Below are 19,439 nucleotides of genomic sequence, written 5' to 3'. Positions count from 1 at the left end.
AAACATTTATGATATGTGGTGTGTAATTGTATGCATGCTTTTGAAATCTGTGTTTGTTTCTGAGGAAAGGTAGTAGAAGTGTAACATAAACCATGGCTTGTATTTTCTATATTTTCAAAAGTATTTCTGAAAAAAAATGCACAAGAGTTTTAGAGAAAACTTAATGTTTTTGCAGTTTCTGCATAATTCCTTTTTTAGCATTGAGATAAGAATGGCCTTTTGTCATCTCTGTCACTTCTGCTGAACTAAGGTTCACGTACAGCAAGGAACTTTGCTGAATCAGGGTCCTTAATAACCCCTTAAATATTTTTGTCCCTTTATAAATGGAATTAATAAAGTTGCTGCAGTTAGCAAAATGAATTTGTAATTGAAAATGAGTAATTCATTAATAATGCTGTGTATTGCCAAAGGTGCTGTAACATGTGGATTGCTGTTTTCTGTTACTGTAGGAGGTATCGAATCCAATTAGGGTTACCTTCCGTTGTTCCCCAACTAACCCTTTTGCTCCCACACCATTCAAGGTTTGTCTTGATTCCAGTGAGTGGGTCCTACCATGTGTGTGCTGTACGTTTGTTTGTACATGGCCTGTGATACCTTCTGGAATACTGCTTCTTCCTCCACGTGTGCCTCCTGTGTTGACAGTGATACTGCTCCAAACTTGCTGCCATTTTTTATATTTGCTAGTCTGATCAGAGTGACCCTGGTAGCCAAATGGGTTCATGCACTGTCTGATGCTTTGCATTTTAAATGAAATACTGTGTTGTGGCACACTAAAAGTATTTCATGAGTTAAAGCATTTTAGGTTTTTTGTGTGTGGCCCGATTCAGGGAGCAAAAGTCTTATGTGTGTGTAAACTGTGGGGGACAGCTTCTACTGCTGGCAGCGCATGCTTGGCAGGCTGAGTTCTGGAGGCAGGATGTGGTCCCCTCTGCCCAGATGGCATTGTAACACCCTTTTTACCCTTCTTACAAAGGCGCCTTGCTTTTACTTTTGTTTCAGCATTTCCTTAAACATCAGACTTGTTCAGTTTTATGCATGCATGCACAGAAGTACAGAAAGAAGCATTTTTTTGTCAACCAAATTATTGTGGCTGCAGTTTGTACTTATCTCTAAGGATGTAGCCATACATCCACACTTTATAGCTCTTCCAGAGGTCCTTAACAGCAATTTTTTGTTCTTTTTTTTTTTGGTCATGTTTTCTTTAATTTTGCAAAGTTCTTGGTCACTGTCACTCACCAAGAGTACCATTGAAGTGATATGTTCATTTTGTTTTTAAAACACAGAGACTACTGTAAGGTCTGGTGATCTGGTCTGCTTCACACTGTATTTCCTCATTTTTCAGTATGTTATGTAGCTTTCTAGTTAAAACTCTAGGAAGCACTCTGAAAAATCAGTGTTTCTAGAACTACTCTTCTCTTCACCCCTTCTTGAGGTAGAGGTCTGTCACCAAATTTTCTCTATGGCGGATACATGAATTTTTGATTATGAAAAATCACTTTGAAAGTTATGAAGTAGTGTTTCCATCCTACTCTCGTTCTGATGGGTAATGATGTCTTTGCTAGAATTTTGCTGCGTTAGTTGAAGTTTATGTCTGCCCTGTAACTAGTAACATGTTTTGGAGTACAATTTGCATAAACTATAAATAATTCCTACATAAATTTAGTGCGCAAGATATCATCTCAGCAGGATGGCACTGTCTTAGTTTTGAAGCACAGATCAATGTGACTGATAAAATTATACAAAAAATTATGTAGCAATTATATGTGTTTTTTATAAAAATGATTGGCTTGGGTGCCATATTAAAACTTCCCACACTTCTAACATTTAATGACTTCTTAGTTAAGCTCCTAGAACAAGTTCCTGAATGAAAGGAAGGTCTCTTTTCAAGCAGAAGCAGAATAAAGAAACTGAAACAGGGCATTTGCATTTTCTTTAAATCTTTGGAGTATAGAGAGAATGAAGGTAACTCATTTTCCCTGAGAGATGGGACCGTCCTTAAATCTCGGTATGACTAAATTGGTAACTTTGTAGTTTTTTCAACACCTTAGATTTAAAGCGCATTGAAGTCTTCCAAGGTGTGTGTTGTTATTCGTTTCACTGTTACCCCCGATGAAGAAATTGTTTCAAGTGTATTTGGCACCCAGAGACACCATCTGAGTTATTGTGTTCAAACTTTTTCTAATGAAGGCAATGAAAGCTGAAATTATGAGAACAGGGCTGTGAAGCTACGGTGACACCTGAAAATACTAATATTGGAAAAATACTTGGTTTTCATCTGTTTTTTTTTGGTTTTTACATCAGCAGCTGATCTGCCAAGTATCAAAGTCTGTTGGGCATGCATAAGCTTCAGAATGATGATATTCGGACATGAGTTTCTTGCCTGTGTGTTTGCTCTGAGCAATCAAAAATGATATAAATTACAAACACTTAGCCAAATCCCTGATCAGAGTCCATATTCCTCAGGGAAACTGACTTGAATGGAGGCTTGCCATGTTGTGGATTTGGGTATTTAACCAGTATATTGCAGTAGTCGTGTGTTTATACTTTTAACGTTTTGTGAATATGAGTAGACCACATACATCAAGACCAAAAGTATTTTTCTCCTTTGTGATTTAATCTGTATCCTCCTGTATCTCCCCTGTGCAGCTTGTAGGGAACCAGTAAATAAGACTGAAAAAGTCTAGTTACTGTGGATTTCTTCACTTATCATCGGTTTCATTTTGTTTTTAAATTGTCCTTTCAGTTAATATGCCAGTTATTTTCTTTTTTCTGGAGGCATTTTTGAAAGCACCAAGTTCTTTGTTTCCTTGTCCTTTCCTCCTATTTGGTGTCCAAAGTATATGATAGGAAGAAATTATATGCCATAGCTTTTAAAAATAAAATTAAGTAGAAGTCTTTTACAAATATGGCATTAAAAAAAAAATAATCACTTCAATCTTTGTAAGAGACTTTTCTGAAATGTGAAGTGGCACATAAAACTTTACTGAATTGGGCTTTTATTGTGAGTTCTGTTTGCTTCCGAATACATTTTGGAGTGATGTTACCTTGCCTGGTGTTTGTTTCTATCTTGGATCTCTTGCAGCCTTTCTGTGTCGTGTTATTAATTTAGAACTCCATCTGCTTGGTATTTAAACTTCAAAGCTGTAGTCATTGCCATTTGACATTTTTGTATACTAATTTCCCTACAGAGACTCTGTGTCTGCTTAGCCACTGTATTTTTCTTATTCTCCACAGGCATTTGGTCAATCCGATTTAGAGCCAGAAAAGACTTCGCTTTGTAACTTGCCTCTGCCCCCTCCTTCAGCATTTTCAGGAATGAGCTGTGAAGTTGCACAGTCATCTTCTAGCAGAGTCCCAGAGGATGTGGAGAAGGAGGATGAGTTCGGTTATAGCTGGAGTAAGTTTATTCTTTGTGATAATGTTTGAAATAGTGTTGAAATAGCACTCTAGCAGAAAATATGAGGGGCCCAATTTGAACTACTTCATCCTCATGTGCTTAGTGGTTTGAGTGTTAAGTGTTGCTGCCAGCTTTCAGTTGTGCTTGGTCAGATCCACATGGTGAAATATAAAACTAATTTGTTCTTCTTCATCTCTCTTTTCCTCTGTGGTCCAAATTCACTGTTTCACATGTAGGACTACTTGAAGACTTTCAGTGTACTCTAGGCAACTGATGACACTGATTGCTGTGATAGCTTCTGTTACCTGAAGGTGTTACCAGAGGGAAGATAAATGCTTTTATGTGTGAAAAGTCTCTTATTTTTTAAAAGAAGTTTTAATGTTTTCTGAAGTTAGAAGGAAAACATGGAACTAGAAATACTGTTATAAATCACCTGAGGCTTAGCTTAAAAGAAAGTTTGATATACAGTTAAAATTTTCTCATCCAGTTTGGGATTCTTCTGTCAGATACTGCCCACTGGACGCTGATCTTGACTGTCTAGGTGACTTGTAAAACTTTCTAACGTAAATCCCTCCTCTGCTGCCCAAAATTTTACATTTAGAAAAGATCGTGCAGCGCTATGGACATCTACCGGGAGAGCTACACATGATTGAGCTGGAAAAAGGAAGGACAGGTCTGGGACTTAGTCTTGCTGGTAACAAAGACCGATCCAGAATGAGTGTCTTTATAGTGGGAATTGATCCAAATGGAGCAGCTGGCAAAGATGGCAGGTTACAGATTGCAGATGAGTTACTCGAGGTGAGTTTTTGCAATTTATACTGAAACCTAAACATAGTGACTCAAAATGCAGTAACATATTAGATTCTTGCTGCAATATAGGTGTTCTTCAGTAGAATTTGAAATCCCCAAGTTATCCCAGTTGACATCACTGTATTACCAGATTTTAATTCTGGTGTATGCCAAATAGCTGGGAGTTTTTTTCCTGGTTATAATAGTACTAAGTAAAGATGTGTGTGTATTAAAAATGGATAAAAATGGGGGATGACAGGAGTTTCTGGGTTATGAAGATGTATGGAAGGACAATGCATTGCAGACCATGGAAAATATTGAAGTCCTTTAGTCCATCCATCTGTGGAGTGCTCCAGACTTTCTAATTGCTTCTCTGTCTACTGGAAGTGTAATAATATCAGAATATTTTTATGTTGTGTAACATATAAAATGGAAATTAAATTGGGGAAACAGAAACAGATCCATCTGTATTACAAACCTTTATGTCATGACACATTCGGGCAGTTTTCTAGTGATTTTGGTAGAGGGACCCAACCACTGAATGTGCAGCTAACATTCCCAATATGTATATGAGCATAAGATATATTTTTATATTACCACAGTTCAGTTGATGATACTTGCAGACGTATTCTGTGCTATAGGTTTTCCCATTCTTTCTGATACCAGAGATGCTTTGTGTAACTTCAAAACTGTATGTGGAGGTGTTTGAGGATGCAACTGGGGAGATGGTACAGGGAAGGAGTGGTGAGACTGAACAAAGCTTGAGGGAGACACTGAGAGAGTAAACAATGTAGGTTGGCAGTTGCAGACTAGGAGAGAAACTAAGGGATTTGTGGCACTGTGGACCTAGTCTCGGGGGGGGGACCTGTTAGTTGCAGAGTCTGTTGTTACGTGCTAGACTGTTTTCTTGAATCATTTAAAACGTCTGTTTTTAAAACCTTGATGTTGCAGATGCTGAGTATCCTCAGAACACATTGCAACACATCTGTCTGAGTCTGCTCTCATGTAGTTTCTTGCTTACTGTGCACGCTGTAAACCTGCAAACTGATGCCAAGAGATTGTCTCACCTCTTCTGAGAGGAGACATCTGAGCTTGTTCCCTACATTCCCGAGTAGCTGTACATCAGCTGTGGTGGGCCATGCCCCATCTCCAGCTGATAACCTGACTGTGTTTTTTCACAAGCCGATCGCAAACGCTGGAAGCAGTGCTGCATCTGGATTGTCACCTCCGGTGTAAATGATAGGGCTCAGTATCCCTGTGACCATGCCTGGTGGTCACTGCCTGCATGGGAGCTGAGGGGTTGCTGTTATGCTGAACCCTCATTTCTATGTTTTGCATCTGTTGCTCACTGTTGCTGCGTCTCTGCTTAGCTTCTGTGTTTATATGGGTACTACCTCAGTGTGTGTTGCATTGTTTTCCCTTTGTGTTTTCCAGTCATTTCCCCTTTCTTAGCGTGAACTTCTGCACTGTAGTTTTTCATTTCCAAGAACAAATGCAATTAATAAAGTGTGACCAAAATTATTCTGCACATTCACACTGATACCTCCATCATATCTGAATCATAGGAACTTCAAGGGGATCCAGTGAGTTTGCTCTGCCAAATGAGCACAATGATTGTCCGGTCAAATCTTCAGATTGTAAATGCGCCAGTGTTCACACTCCTGTGTATAAAGTGCCTGTCTCAGAGCTGAGGTTCGATAAATAATAGTAATCTCGCGTCTGGATGTAAGCGATTCATTTATTTGTTATGGTTAGAATTTCCCATGGCCCTGCTTTATCACCACATCAGTCATGAGGTGATCGATGGCAAGTGGAAATAGATGATGTGCCAAGTCAATGCAGTATAACTCGGAGAATGACATTTGTAGCACTGTGACAGTGTTAGTCTGAAATCAAACTATAAGGAACTTTTTACTGGAAGAAGGGAATAAAAGCAGGACACAACATACTCTGTTATTTTAATACAACTTCTGCTTTAGCCAGTGAGGTGGGATAATGGTTTTTTTTAAGGCTTAAAAATTACTTTAAGGGAATTAAAATATTTTGAGAAATAATTGCGACCTTCCTTTATATAGATAAATGGGCAAATACTCTATGGAAGGACTCATCAGAATGCTTCCTCAATAATCAAATGTGCACCATCTAAAGTAAAAATAATCTTTATCAGGTAAGTTCTGGTTACAGGTTTCTTTAAAAAAGTTTATTTTTAATATGCTCAAGTTTTGCAGAGTGTTTCTGTTTTAATTTTGGTAAGGTAGATGTGCTTTTGAACCCAGTTCTTAGTAGTTGTTAAATATGTCTTGAGTTTTCTGGTTTGGTATTTGCATTGTGAGTGCCAAAAATGAAGTAAAAGAAAGCATTAGACTTAAACTTGTTCTAAGAAATATGGTGCTGTATTACTACATGATTACTACGTTCTTTAACTGAATCTATTGTAGAAGTAAAGATGCAGTAAATCAGATGGCTGTTTGCCCTGCAAAGTCAGTAGAGGGTTCACATTGTACTTCAGGGACACTTCAACATCAAGAGGTAAAGTAATTTCTTGTTTTTCTCATTTCACTGAGATACTAACATTGTTCTGGATAGATGAGTGCCCTCCCTGCATAGCAATTACTACAAAAGAAAAAGTTATCCAAGGGAAAAACAAATGAGATGTTAGTAAAGCTGCTAAACTTAATACATCTGTGCTCAATTCTGGTTTATTTTATGTTCATCTAAACTATGAAGTAAATCTAACATTCTTGTGAATAGGTTATAGCAGTTTAAAGGAATCCAGAAAATGATCATACCCACTTTAAAGGCTTGTGCACCACTTTATTTTGATGCAAAATGTTGAATATAGTTGCTGATGGTTATGTTTTCATTTTCTATTAGATTGATATCAGTGGTGCAAACTCCAGTCCTCTTTCTGACTTCAGTTCATGTAAAAACATTCAGTATGTGGAACTCCCTAAGGTATGTGCTGAAAATTAAATTTACATCAGCCATATTTGTATTTGCTAGCTTGCATTTTTGTAATGGAGTCCCTCTTACAGCAAACAAACTGTCTCTTACTGTAAGTCAGGATAGAGATTTCTAGAGGTCTTCTCTTCCTATTTGTGAGTGGACCACAGAGTTTTCCTGACGTAATGACTGCCTTTGGCAACCTCACGACTCTGTTTAACTTCATATAAATTTGCCTGTGTCTCTAAAAGAAGCGACCTCTTGTCCTATTTGCAAAACTTTTGGTAACCAGCTACCCATGGTGCCTCAGGTAAAATCATTGCCTTAGTTGTTCAGAGTAAATGAACTAGCACATTGTCAGTGCCAAATCCCCCTGAACAACATAGAAATTCAGTGGAAATTGTGCAGCTGGGAGAAAATGACCACATGTTCTGTAACTTTGAAGCTGCCAAATGAGGGTGGAAAAATTGCTGCTTCTGCTTGTTGACCTGGAGAGGCCAGTTGCATTCAGTGGACAATAAGGATAGAGACTTGCGGACTGTTTCTAAGTTTTCTCCTTGGAAGGCATCTCGCCTCCCCTTATTAACCAAGAGAATATCTTACAGGTTATGGTATCCGGATGATTTAATTCTAGGTGAAAGCAGTAGGAAATTTCACTCTACCACAAACATTTACTAGTTTCATGGGAAGAGCATACATTTTTCCATTTTCTGTATTTTCCCCTCCTGCATGTATTTTTTCTGTGGTTTCAAATAATGAATTTAAGCTATATCATGAAGTTTTATTTACCTGAGTTAGTAGTTTCCAAACATTTTGTGTTTCTTACTCTTATTTATGAATTTACCAACTGAATCACAATTGACCTTGTAAGTTTCAAAGGAGTGGATTTGAATTCAGAAGTATTTCAGATTTATCCTGGTAACTAATATACTGTTTGTAGGTTGGCAACGACTATTTCAAAAATAGATTAATTAAAAACATTGATACATTTGGAAAACACAAACTTTTGTTCTAGCAGGCTTTGCTAGTCTTTAATGAATGTATTCTAACATTTTGATAAACACAGTACCTAAGTATTTGCATTTCTCTGTTTGCCCAGGATCAAGGAGGCTTTGGAATTGCCATTAGTGAAGAAGACACAGTTAATGGAGTAGTTATTAAAAGCTTAACAGATCATGGTGCAGCAGCAAAGGTGTGAGAACATTTAAAATCCAAATAGGGAATGCAAAATGAAAAATGAGCAACCAGAGCTCATATTTTTATTCTGTGTTGTTTCCAGGATGGACGAATCAAAGTTGGAGATCAGATCCTGGCAGTGGATGATGAAATTGTTGTGGGATATCCAGTAGAAAAGGTGCTTCTGAAGTGTCAGGAATGTTGTAGAAATCACACCACTTAATGTAGGAGGTGATTGTGTCTTAAACAAACCAGTGAGGTTTTCAGGACTATACTTGTGACTGCATTTTGAAAGCTGGCTGAAGAACCAAAGATCCGCAGGCATTGTTTGGATAAGGAAACTACTGCAGAATAAGCTAAATCCTGAATTTAAAACTCAGCTGCTGTTTTACATTAATGCACTAATGAATCATCTCTCTCTGTGCTCCAAATGTGATTATTTTTCCCCCCCCTGTGGTTCAGATCTGATGACTGAGAGGCACTTAGTTGTGGGATAAAAGCCATGAACTATTGCTTAATAATGACTCTTCATAGCTACTCCACTTTAAAAGTATTAGAACCAATAAAATTAATACGTGTAAGTTCACACGGGTGAGTTGCATCAGTGGTAAATCTGGTTGTGAACTGAGCTGATACATGGGGAGTGTCTGTAATAATGGCGTCATTGTATTCCAAGCCTGGTATTTCAGCCCTTTGGAGAAAACTATCTCCATTCCTAAATAACAGGATTTATTCCTAACTTCTAGCTCTGCAAACTCAATTTTGGTTCTGTAATGAATCAAGGAGGGCTTTTTTCTAACACCTGCCTTGCTACCAAGAAAAGTGATTCTTTAGGCATAAGAAGATTACTTTTTGTTTGTTAAAGGGCAATTAGGAGAGCATCCATCTTACTCTGAAACGCTACTACCTCTGAAGCAGTAAATGAGTAAGAGATAGTTAAGTTGTCTGCAGGGAAGTAGGTATGCATTGGAAGACGAGACAGAGATTAAGTAATTTCTGAAAATACTTCTTATTCTACTGAGATGTAAAGTCTCAGGAGGATTTGGTGTCTTTTCTGTGAGGTGGCAAATTAATTTTGAAGGTTTTCAGTATCTCTTTAAACTAGATTTTGTGTTACACACTAGTGTCCTCTCCCCCACATTGTTCAGATAATATTTTCAGATTTTCCTTCCAGCTGTGCATCTGATTAAGGAGCTAAGATGGCAGTAGCACATTTATTTAAATCAGTAGATGTTTTGTCATTGACTTCTGTGGGATCAGAATTGGGCTCCACCCAAGCATTAAAAGACAGTACTGGTTTTCTGATTTTTCTGATAATTGCTATAAACATAGTATTTTGTCCATCAAAACACTCCCAAATTCTCATCAGGTACGGTTTGGCAGAGTTTCATGGAAGCTACTTGATTAACATCAGCCAGGACTAGCCCACAGTTAACTCTATTGCTGTTTCTTATAAAAAATATCAATATTTGTCTTTGTTCATTACCAAGAAAACCTGCAGGATTGTGACTAGTAGCTCCAGTCTGCAGAAGGGTTCTTCTGCTTTATTTTTGTTTTACAACTGAACAGTCCAATTACACACTTCACCAGCTTTTCTCTTTGTCATTTAGTTTATTAGTCTGCTGAAGACATCCAAAACTATGGTGAGGCTTACAATCAACTCAGCAGAGACAGACAGCCTGACTGCACCACCCGTCCCTTCCGGCACTGCGCCAGCAGAGAGGAGGAATATGCAGCCACCAGCAACCATCCCCTCTTCCAGCTCACCAGAACCAGAAGCAGTCAAAAGTAAGGTTCTCCTTGTGTGTCTATCTTCACTGGGGTTGTGACATAAAAATGAAGACCCAGCTTGTAAACAAGTTTTGTCTTTTTGTATGCACTTAGCTATCTTCTGAGTTGCGTTTTCTAGTATTTTTGGATTACAGATCCATCTAAATAAAGCAGTGAGGCTCCATACCGAAGACCTACCTCTTGCCTTCCCACTGTCCTGTTGTAGAAGCGAGAGGATGGAGGGATTTCCTCCTCCCTCCCAAAGACTGTGCAGCAGGTGCCTCTGTCATGGTTTTCTAGAACTGAGTGGGAGGCATAAATGAGGGAGAAAAGTCATATTATCTTTCCTGGAACAGGGGAATGGTTGAGACTGTCTTGCCATTTATGACTAGCCATGTTTGACTCTCCCACTTTAGAGTGGGGAGTTGAGATGTGACTGATTGGTGATGGTTATTGGTTTGTCAACACACTACTAAGAAGCTAATAATAACTTAATTGAGTAACGTGCACATCACAGTTAATTTATATGTACATCACTGCAAGTATTACTGAGTCACGTTTCTATTCCTTATTGCTAATACTAGTATTGATACGCGATTCTATACTATATACTATAGTATATTACTCTAAAGAAATCTTAAGAAACACATGGGAGAGCTACTAGGTAATAATTCTATTGTCTTCCCTTCTGCATTTAGTTTTAGGGTAAAATCTATTGCTTTGTCCAAGTCTATCCCTTCCATCTCCACCCTGCCACAGCAAGTCTTTGGGATAAAGACCTGAGGAGATTTCAGCAGTGCTCCCGCCAGCATTCTGGGGATTTGTGATTGCAGCTTAGCTTCACTACAATTTACAGGCACCCACAACCAAACCGTTGGAAGATCTCCCTCCTCTTGGTTCTCCACCTGATTTTATAATTTATTCCCCCACTTCCTTTTACCAAGACCACCTGTTTGCTGCCACTGCACCTTGTTTTCTCTGCACAGACTCCTTCCAGATAAGCAACCCATCCCTAACTACATTTTCTCTATTGGTCTGCTTTCTACTACATCTCTACCCAACTTCAGTGTTTCCAGCAGTGCTGCGTAGGCCAGTTTTTGCCCAATACCAATGCAGCTAACTAGATGAGGTCAGCCTTGCATACCAAGACTCCCTTCCAGTTCTTTAGTTCATGTATTTCATGTACATTTTATACCTTCTGTACAGAATTATATTTAAGCCTTGACTCTCCTTCTGTCCTGGTTTGAGGTAAAACAGAACCGATTTCCTTTGCAGTAATTTTACTTTTCAGTTAAGTCTCTTCTATCTAACTGCGCTTTCTGAAATTAATAGCATATATTTCAGAGTGTCTGCGTCTAGCAGATAAAGTCTGATGTTAATACTAAGGGGTGGTACGCAGAGAGGCTCCTGTTTATGCTTATTGCTATAACAACTAAGGTCAGCTAACTTAGTTACGTACCAAATTGGAGGGTCAGAAATGGAAGAGCATAACGGGGTCACACCTATGGGGAGGAGCAGACAGGACAGTGCCCTTCTAAAGTGCCTCAAAAAGATTTTGATGCCTGCTTTTACAGTTTGGAAAAAGTGTCATTTTGTTTTTTCTTTAAAGCACTGATGTTAAAGAACATCGGTGGTAAAGATGATCAGAACATCCCAGATGTTTTGGTTGCTGATTCTTTCCATTAGTTGCTACACAATATCCCCTCTTAGTATTTTTAGCTTTTTTTTTTTTTTTCTGTGAAGCATACAGAACTGACTAAAATACTGAAGCAAAGATCCATTTGTGACATACCAAAGATACTGAATTTACAAATGAAGTGCTATGGAAGGACACTATGTATATTTGTACTATAAGAATAGATGTTTACACCACGAAACTTACCGCTTCCAAAAGCTATGTCAGTGTCCAGTTAAAAGTTCTGGTGTAAAAAGTTCTTTTTGAGGGCCAGGAAGTATAATGATGTGTATAAAACCCTTGACTTGAGCATTAATTGCTGGACTTGTGAAATACCACTCCATTTGGTTCATAGTTAACATTCTTTTTTATGGTACAGATCTGAGTCTGAGATGGAATATTTGGTTAGGTGGATCTTGACCTGACCCTTTGCAAAAATGCAGGGATGACATCCTTGAATCCATGTGTATAGTACATACTATGTACTTCATTTATCTCTGATCTACATTGCATAGTTGCTGGTATAGCTGTTTAAATTAAATTCTATCCTAAGTACAATCTGTTGTGTGCAATAGCTTCTTTGGCTATGTAGACTGTGATCCAAGGTATTTGATGGTATGAAAACAGGATAACTGCAATTAAAACTACAGGATAGTACTTGTCTGAGGGGAAGGGACAATTTGCAGCATCGTTCTGTGTAGGTCAGCTGTTGCTGTAGAGCTGTCAATGGAATCTCAAAATGCTGTTTTAAAGTCACTTTTCTAATATTGAGCCCTCTTACTGTAACCAGGATGTTAAATTGTTGTTTTAGACACAAGCAGATCTTCAACCCCAGCCACGTTAGCCTCTGACCCAGCTACTTGTCCCATCATTCCTGGATGCGAAACAACGATTGATATCTCCAAAGGGCGGACTGGTCTTGGTCTGAGCATTGTTGGAGGAGCAGACACTTTGCTGGTTGGTTGGAAAAATAAGTGTGTCAAGTGAAATAACAATAGTGAAATTAAAATGTCTGATAGAAGAGAAATTCTTTTCTTCATTTGTTTCTGTAGCATTTATAGAAAGATACCAAAGACACCAGTTCAGAAAAAAATGAAAAAAGAAAGGAAAAAGTTACTTTTAAAATGGAAAGTATAAATGAATTTCTTAAATATTGTGGTAATTTGTTCATATATCTGACTTTTGTTTATCACTGGCGAATTATAGTAGGAATTTTCAGTTGCTCTTGGTTCAAAGTATGGGCGTATTGTTTCGATATGCAGTTTATTTTTGTTTTATTTCTCTGCAGGGAGCAATCATTATCCATGAAGTATATGAAGAAGGAGCAGCATCTAAAGATGGGAGACTGTGGGCTGGGGACCAGATATTGGAGGTGTGGTGGGTTTTTTGGTCATTTTTATTGTCATTTGCTATCGAGGCATCTTCTATTTGGCTGCTGGAAGGTCCTGCATATTTTATCATTCTGTGCTTTCATTGCAGGTGAATGGGATTGACCTCAGGAATGCCACACATGATGAAGCGATAAATGTCCTCCGACAGACTCCTCAAAAAGTTCGTCTAACTGTGTACAGAGATGAGGCCCAGTACAAGGAGGAAGACATGTATGATGTACTCAGTATAGAACTCCAAAAGAAGCCTGGCAAAGGCCTTGGGCTGAGTATTGTTGGGAAAAGGTATGAATGTACCTGGAGAGTCAATGGCTGGAACTCGCTTGGCATGTTTGTGTTTCTGTTGGAGTCTGGTGCTCAGATCTTGTGGGCTTGAAGGCTGTACATGTCATTCTTGTGCCTAATCTAATTAGCCATTCCTAGAGGACCTACCCCAACGTTACTCAGGAAAAAAAATGAGACAATATTTATTATGTTCCCAAAGCAAGCCATAAAAATGGCCCTCAGACAATACTGTAATGCAAAATCCCTGTGTGTATTTGCAGAAATGATACGGGGGTGTTTGTGTCAGACATCGTGAAAGGAGGAATAGCAGATACAGATGGGAGATTGATGCAAGGAGACCAGATATTGACAGTGAATGGAGAAGATGTTCGAAATGCTAACCAGGAGGCTGTTGCAGCTTTGCTAAAGGTATTGGGAAAAGAGAAGGTGGATAACAGTGAAGAATTGCGATCCAGACTTTTTGAAAGCTTTAGTTTTATTCAGGCTGAGTTCAGACTGTTATTGAGATGTCAGTGAGAATGAGCTGTGGATCCAAATTTAAGCTTCCTGAAGTCTAGAGCATTCAGATTTGGACGCTTTGCCTGATGAAAATGGGAGTAGTGATCATGAAGAGTTCCATATATTTATAGGGCAATAGAATACCATTAGCTAGAACAACCTAAAACTTAACACTGTATTTTCTCCAGCAAACTGATAACTGGATAACTATCTCACATTTTTAGACAGGTACTCAAAACTGGCTTTAAATGGTGGAGGATTCATCAGAGTAGTTGTGCCAAAAAAGTGATTACTTTCATAATTGATAATGTTCATCTTTTTTTTTTTTTATTGTGTGTGTTTAGTGTCACCTTACATGCATTAAATGCTATAATGCATTTCCCAATTACTGAGGCATCTAGTATAAAAAATTGCTGTTTCAGAGAGATAACTGAAGTAGACTCCTATCTGCAGCTCTTGGAACCAGAATTTCTGTTCTCAACATATTTTGTGCTTCTGATATCCTCCCCCTGTTTCCAAATCAGAATGAAGTCAGATATACAACATTTCCTGTGGTCTGGCAGGAAGTCCAGCTGGTCAGCCAGCTTGTCTGTTTTCCATCCAAGGTTTTGAGACATTCCTGCTGCATGGTAAGAATTCTATCAAGTCAGCATTTTCCAATGGAAAACGCTTCCACTGGAAAAAAATTAACAGCCACTACTTATAGCTGACGCTTGGATACATAGACACACAATCATGCTTATTTGCACTCACATTCGAAGGTATATTTTTCCATTTCTTGAACATTTCCTCGAGTTTTGTTTTGTTTTGTTGTGTTTTTTTTTTTGGGGGGGGGGAGCGGTGAGGGGAAGGTTAGAAAGAGGAAGTAGGAGAATTTTTTCAGTATTTTCAGCACATGTGTAAATGAGAATGCCAGAACTGGCATCTGTGTTCTGACAGTGAACTCAACACACTCTTGGGTAATAGTACTTTTCCATTCTTATGTCATACTTTATCTAAGGACAGTGCATTTCTTCTTCATATGCTGTACTTTTACAGCTCCTCCATATTAAAATGCCGTTTTATGTGTAAAGTTTCTTTCATTTTCACAAGCATTTTGGAGTATCTAATTGAAGATTCTTGTTTCCCATTTATCATTTGTATATTCATGTTTTAAATACTTCATATCACTCAGTAGTACTTGTAATTAGTTGTCCTAGCCCTCAGAAATGAGGCTTTTAAAATACCTCAAATATATTATTGTTAACAACTCTGTTTTGTTCACACAGTATAAATGGAGTAAAGCACAATCACTCACATGTAGGCAGTCACCATTTTTGTTTTGTTCTGTTTTGGTTCACGAGGGTAAGATCTAGGAGCAAATTTTCTTGAAGTGCCTGAAGTGTATTTTGCTAGAAAATTATTTATAATCTTTGGAAAATCCCAATATAAGTAGCATGAGACCACTAGAACGTGTTGTCAGTCTGAGAATTCCACCTGTTCTTGCAGTGTTTCTTTGTAAGTATCCCTAAACCATATGAAAAGCTGGTAATTTTTTTGCCTCATTTGACTTACAGATTTATCAAATGCGAAGAGAGAGAAAGCTGTAATAAAACTAAATGTGAATTGATGTTTCACATGTTCAGTTGGAAAGTATTACCTCCCACTTTCATACATAATTTTTAAAGCTCATTTGTGGGTTTGCATTTTATGTGAAGCTGTGGTAATTTTAGGTACATAGGTACTTCCTCAATTTTCCATTTTGGACAAGAGTTGTCCATGTGATTTAATATGAGTCAGTTCATACAAGCAGGAAAGAATGGGTTTGCTCGAGCTTTGATCAAGTCTTTCCCAGGACATAGAGATGTCAACATTATTTTTTTTTAAAAAAAGCAATTTATTAATAAATCTCTTCTCGTGTCATCCCTGAGAGAATAGCGACAGGATATGAGGTATGGAAACCTTATTTGAATGGATATGTCCTGTTGTTGGTTTTGATATATTGGTCTATTTCTTACTGTGAATTTTCTGTCAAATACATGAACCTCTCTTAGGGTAGTACAGCTAAAGCATGATAAATAAAGGCAAACCTATGTAATATTAAGTTATTTGGATGCAGAAGCTCATACTAATAACTTCCCAGTGGTAGAAAGAAGGAAAAGCAAAAAAGCAACAAACCCGTGAAATTTCTGTATTTGAATACATTGCAGATAGGTGGTTCTCTTTTGACAGTACTTGTAGTGTTTCAGAAGTCCAGTTTTCTAAATCTTGTTTGTGATAATAACTTACCTGTATGTTTCCAAAACCAGCCTAATGTCTTGGTTTCTAAATATTTGATTGCAGGGCGAATTTTCTTCTGAGACTTGCATTTAATGTATATTTCATGTATATAACAGTATAATTAAAAGCTTAAAGAGTAGTGAAAGGATTTTCCAATATGCAGACAGTCTGTATCACCCAGCTTCCTGTGGAGAGTCAGATGCAGAAATGTCACTTAAACTACGGATAGGTGTTTGGAAAACCTCCTGCCCAAATTTCTTTAGTTATGGATCCAGAGTAACAGATAATTTCAAGAACCAGAGAGATATGACTAGCTACCAGCTTAAATAACATGTTCTCAGTCATATCAACAGAAATAATGATTAATACTTCTAGGTGTTGTACTATTTTTAGTGCTTGTTGTGAAAGTGGTCAATTTCACTGCTCCTGGAAAAATGCCATTTGAAAATATATGTTGACATTACAATTGAGAAGCCAGAACTACTTCCTGTTAAGTGAAAGGTGACAGAATTAGTCTTCCTATGCAATTTTCTTATCTGTATTCTAGTAGTGGTTAATCCAAAAAGTACTCTGCTCAGTATCATGGTGTACTTAGTTTGTGTGGCTCTGATCCTGCTGTGAGCTCTGTCTGCTTGATGCTCATTGCAGGGTTGCTAGCCCATTCTTTTCCCCTCTGTCCATGTTTTTTTCTTCTTTGACCATCTTAAATATTGTCATAGGCTTCAATGTTGTAAACAGAAAAGATGTGTTATAAGTGACTGGTTCTTTAGTGTTCATTAGGTACAGTAAGACTAGAGGTCGGAAGAATAAAAGCTGGTCCATTCCACTCCGAGAGGAGAACATCCCAGAGCAGCCAGGTGTGTAACTGTAAAACTACCTAGTTTGGAAGAAATAATGGTTAAGTATTTGGTTAAATAGTTAAATGGATGACAGTGATTTTCCACATACCTGATCCAAGATGAAGAAAAGTAGTTTCTATGTACTTTGCAGCTTTTCAGTAACCATTTTATATGTTCACTTTAGCATATTGTACCTGTTAAAAACATGATGGAGCCAAAAATGTATTCCAGAAATGGCTTCGCTGTGTTGCCAAGTCTGGTTTTTTATGGCTTCAGCCTGGGGAGCAGAGAGCGCTCTGATTCTCATTGATACCAGGAGAAGTTGGAGTGGACTTTAAATCTCTTTGTTACTTTAGGAGTGCTTGGCATGCAGTGGAGTATTGTTTCAGTAAACTTAGTGAATTTCTCCACTCCTTGTGTATTCTTACCGTAGTCTTGGTCATCAGAAGCAGGAAACCTGCACCCTTTCCATCAGGCTTCTCTCAAGTTTATTTTATTGTTGGTCTAATGGTAGAGTGTTACAAACTAACATCAGTTTGTATGCAGGAACGCATCCTTCATGTGGTAGCAGCATATATTGTGATTCTCTCCAGTAGGAGCTACATCTCTGAGAGCTTACTAGTTATCTCTGAACTTTCTCTGGTTATAAACTGAGTATGCAGATCATCAAGTAATGCAGATAAATAGTTTTAAGAAAAATCCTAATTAAACAGTGTAAAGTGATTAGGTTAAAACTGGGTATGACTGAAATGTTAGGCTCTCTTCAAAACGGGTAATGCCAAACAAGATGAAAACATGCAGGCTCTGCGTGGTCTTAATCTAAGTTGTTAAGTAAGAAGAAACTCACAATGTTGAATGTTTTTGAAGAGTCTTTAACAGTCAGCAAATTAGTCTCTCTAGAAACCATGTTGTTCCTTTATATTGCTCTGCAGGTATAGTGAAAATATTTCTGGAAATTGTGCAGGTGAAGCTGAGTGGAGAGCCTAATCTTTGTTTCAGTTGATGCAGTGGGTGAATATGAATGTATACATGAGGATGTATAAAGATCTTTCTTTTGTATTCTGTTCCTACCTTGATAATGATGTCTAATTTTTGCACCAGAACATCTCTATGAATTGATAAAAGGTGCAAATAAAAGGGCACAGTCTGGCCCTCAGAAGCAGAGCTTGAAAGCATTGCATGGGGTGGTAGGCGTGCAGCCTCTGCTGATACTATGATTTTTCAAACAAGGAGCCCTCTAGAGTGACCAAGAAATACATGGAGTTTCACTGTGTCAGCTTTAAGTAGGCACCGAAAAAGTAAAATACAGCAAAATCCACTGAATACAGTGGGTTACAGTCTTACTTTTATCAACTGGGTGTCTGAAGCTGATCTCTAATCCTGGTCTAACACTGTATTTAGGTCAGCGAAGGAAGTGGCAGTCTGTCATCATTCAGTGTCCCGGTTTCTGGGTCCAGTGCTCCTGAGGTCTTTGAAAGTGGTCTAAAGAAGAATACCAGTAAGGTTTCTTTGGTGCTGTCAGTATTTTATACGTGTGAACTTGTAGCTAAGATCTTTCATTTTCTCTAAAATGTTGTCATCATGTACTGTAAGTGTAAAAGTGATTCCTTAGTCATTAAAATGCTGCAGGGGTGGTTATTGTACAGTACATCATATATATCTTTGAATAGCTTTTTATAGAAGAAGCTAGCAGCTTATTATACGAGCAGTTTAGAATATGAGTTGAGCCATAATTTTCTGTTTAATCTAAATACGTCTTCAGTCAAGCTGTCTATTCATAGAAATCCAAATACTCTGTAGTTAAATTAGAATAGATGTGGAACAGCTGTCTCATGCTTAAATGTAGAACAAAGTTACTTCTGACCAAAGTATTGCTAGCAAATAATAGGGGTTTTTTTCTGTTCCATTTGACCACGCTTAGCAGCCTTATTCCAAAAGTTATTTAAATGGAGACAATGAATAACTTTTTCACCTATTCTAGAAGTACTTAAATCATATTAATTTAATGACAGCCACTTTCAAAATCTATTTAAAGCGTATGTCTATAATAAACCAGCAGAAAGTTAGAATCATCATAGTGGTTTGGAGAACTTTAATGGAAAAGTTTCCTAAAAATTCTAGTTTAACTTTTCTTTTTTAACGTTCATTTGACAGCAACTTCTGAAATACAGGGACTAAGAACAGTTGAAATAAAGAAGGTAAGTTACAGCATGAAGTGATATATATAAGGAACAGGTTTTGTAGATGTTGTCAATAGGTGCATTTATGGAAAGGAAGAAATCTGGCCCTGCTAATCATTCTGAGAGAGGAATTGCTCTGGCAATAGCTAATTAATTTGCCTGTTTTTTCAGGTAAAGCCTGTGTGATCTCTACTGCCTATATTTTTATGTAAAATCAGTGTGATTTATGCTGTCACATTT

The 19,439-nt window shown here is 37.8% G+C and overlaps 1 protein-coding gene across 34 annotated transcripts in view; it reads left to right on the top strand.

Moving 5' to 3' along the window:
- The window catches only part of MPDZ (multiple PDZ domain crumbs cell polarity complex component), a 99,681-nt gene that overhangs the window by 73,653 nt on the left and 6,589 nt on the right, over positions 1–19,439 (top strand). For 16 of the 34 annotated variants that reach the window (XM_074569009.1, XM_074569008.1, XM_074569004.1 and 13 more), the window contains 15 exons: positions 3,235–3,397; positions 3,999–4,195; positions 6,262–6,353; positions 6,625–6,715; positions 7,061–7,141; positions 8,229–8,321; positions 8,409–8,483; positions 9,916–10,093; positions 12,562–12,707; positions 13,039–13,122; positions 13,230–13,423; positions 13,684–13,831; positions 16,951–17,037; positions 18,421–18,517; positions 19,174–19,217. In XM_074569009.1, the coding sequence (XP_074425110.1) occupies positions 3,235–3,397; positions 3,999–4,195; positions 6,262–6,353; positions 6,625–6,715; positions 7,061–7,141; positions 8,229–8,321; positions 8,409–8,483; positions 9,916–10,093; positions 12,562–12,707; positions 13,039–13,122; positions 13,230–13,423; positions 13,684–13,831; positions 16,951–17,037; positions 18,421–18,517; positions 19,174–19,217 (1,770 nt within the window). Of the gene's footprint in view, positions 1–449; positions 522–3,234; positions 3,398–3,998; positions 4,196–6,261; positions 6,354–6,624; positions 6,716–7,060; positions 7,142–8,228; positions 8,322–8,408; positions 8,484–9,915; positions 10,094–12,561; positions 12,708–13,038; positions 13,123–13,229; positions 13,424–13,683; positions 13,832–16,950; positions 17,038–18,420; positions 18,518–19,173; positions 19,218–19,439 lie in introns of all 34 variants that reach the window. The other 18 variants (XM_074568990.1, XM_074568987.1, XM_074568986.1 and 15 more) reach the window with 5 other exon arrangements.

The sequence above is a fragment of the Larus michahellis genome, chromosome Z (genome assembly GCF_964199755.1).
Source record: "Larus michahellis chromosome Z, bLarMic1.1, whole genome shotgun sequence".
NCBI classification, from domain to species: Eukaryota; Metazoa; Chordata; class Aves; order Charadriiformes; family Laridae; genus Larus; species Larus michahellis.
The sequence above is the reverse complement of the archived record's forward strand: the minus strand, read 5'-3'. Positions and strand labels throughout refer to the sequence as shown.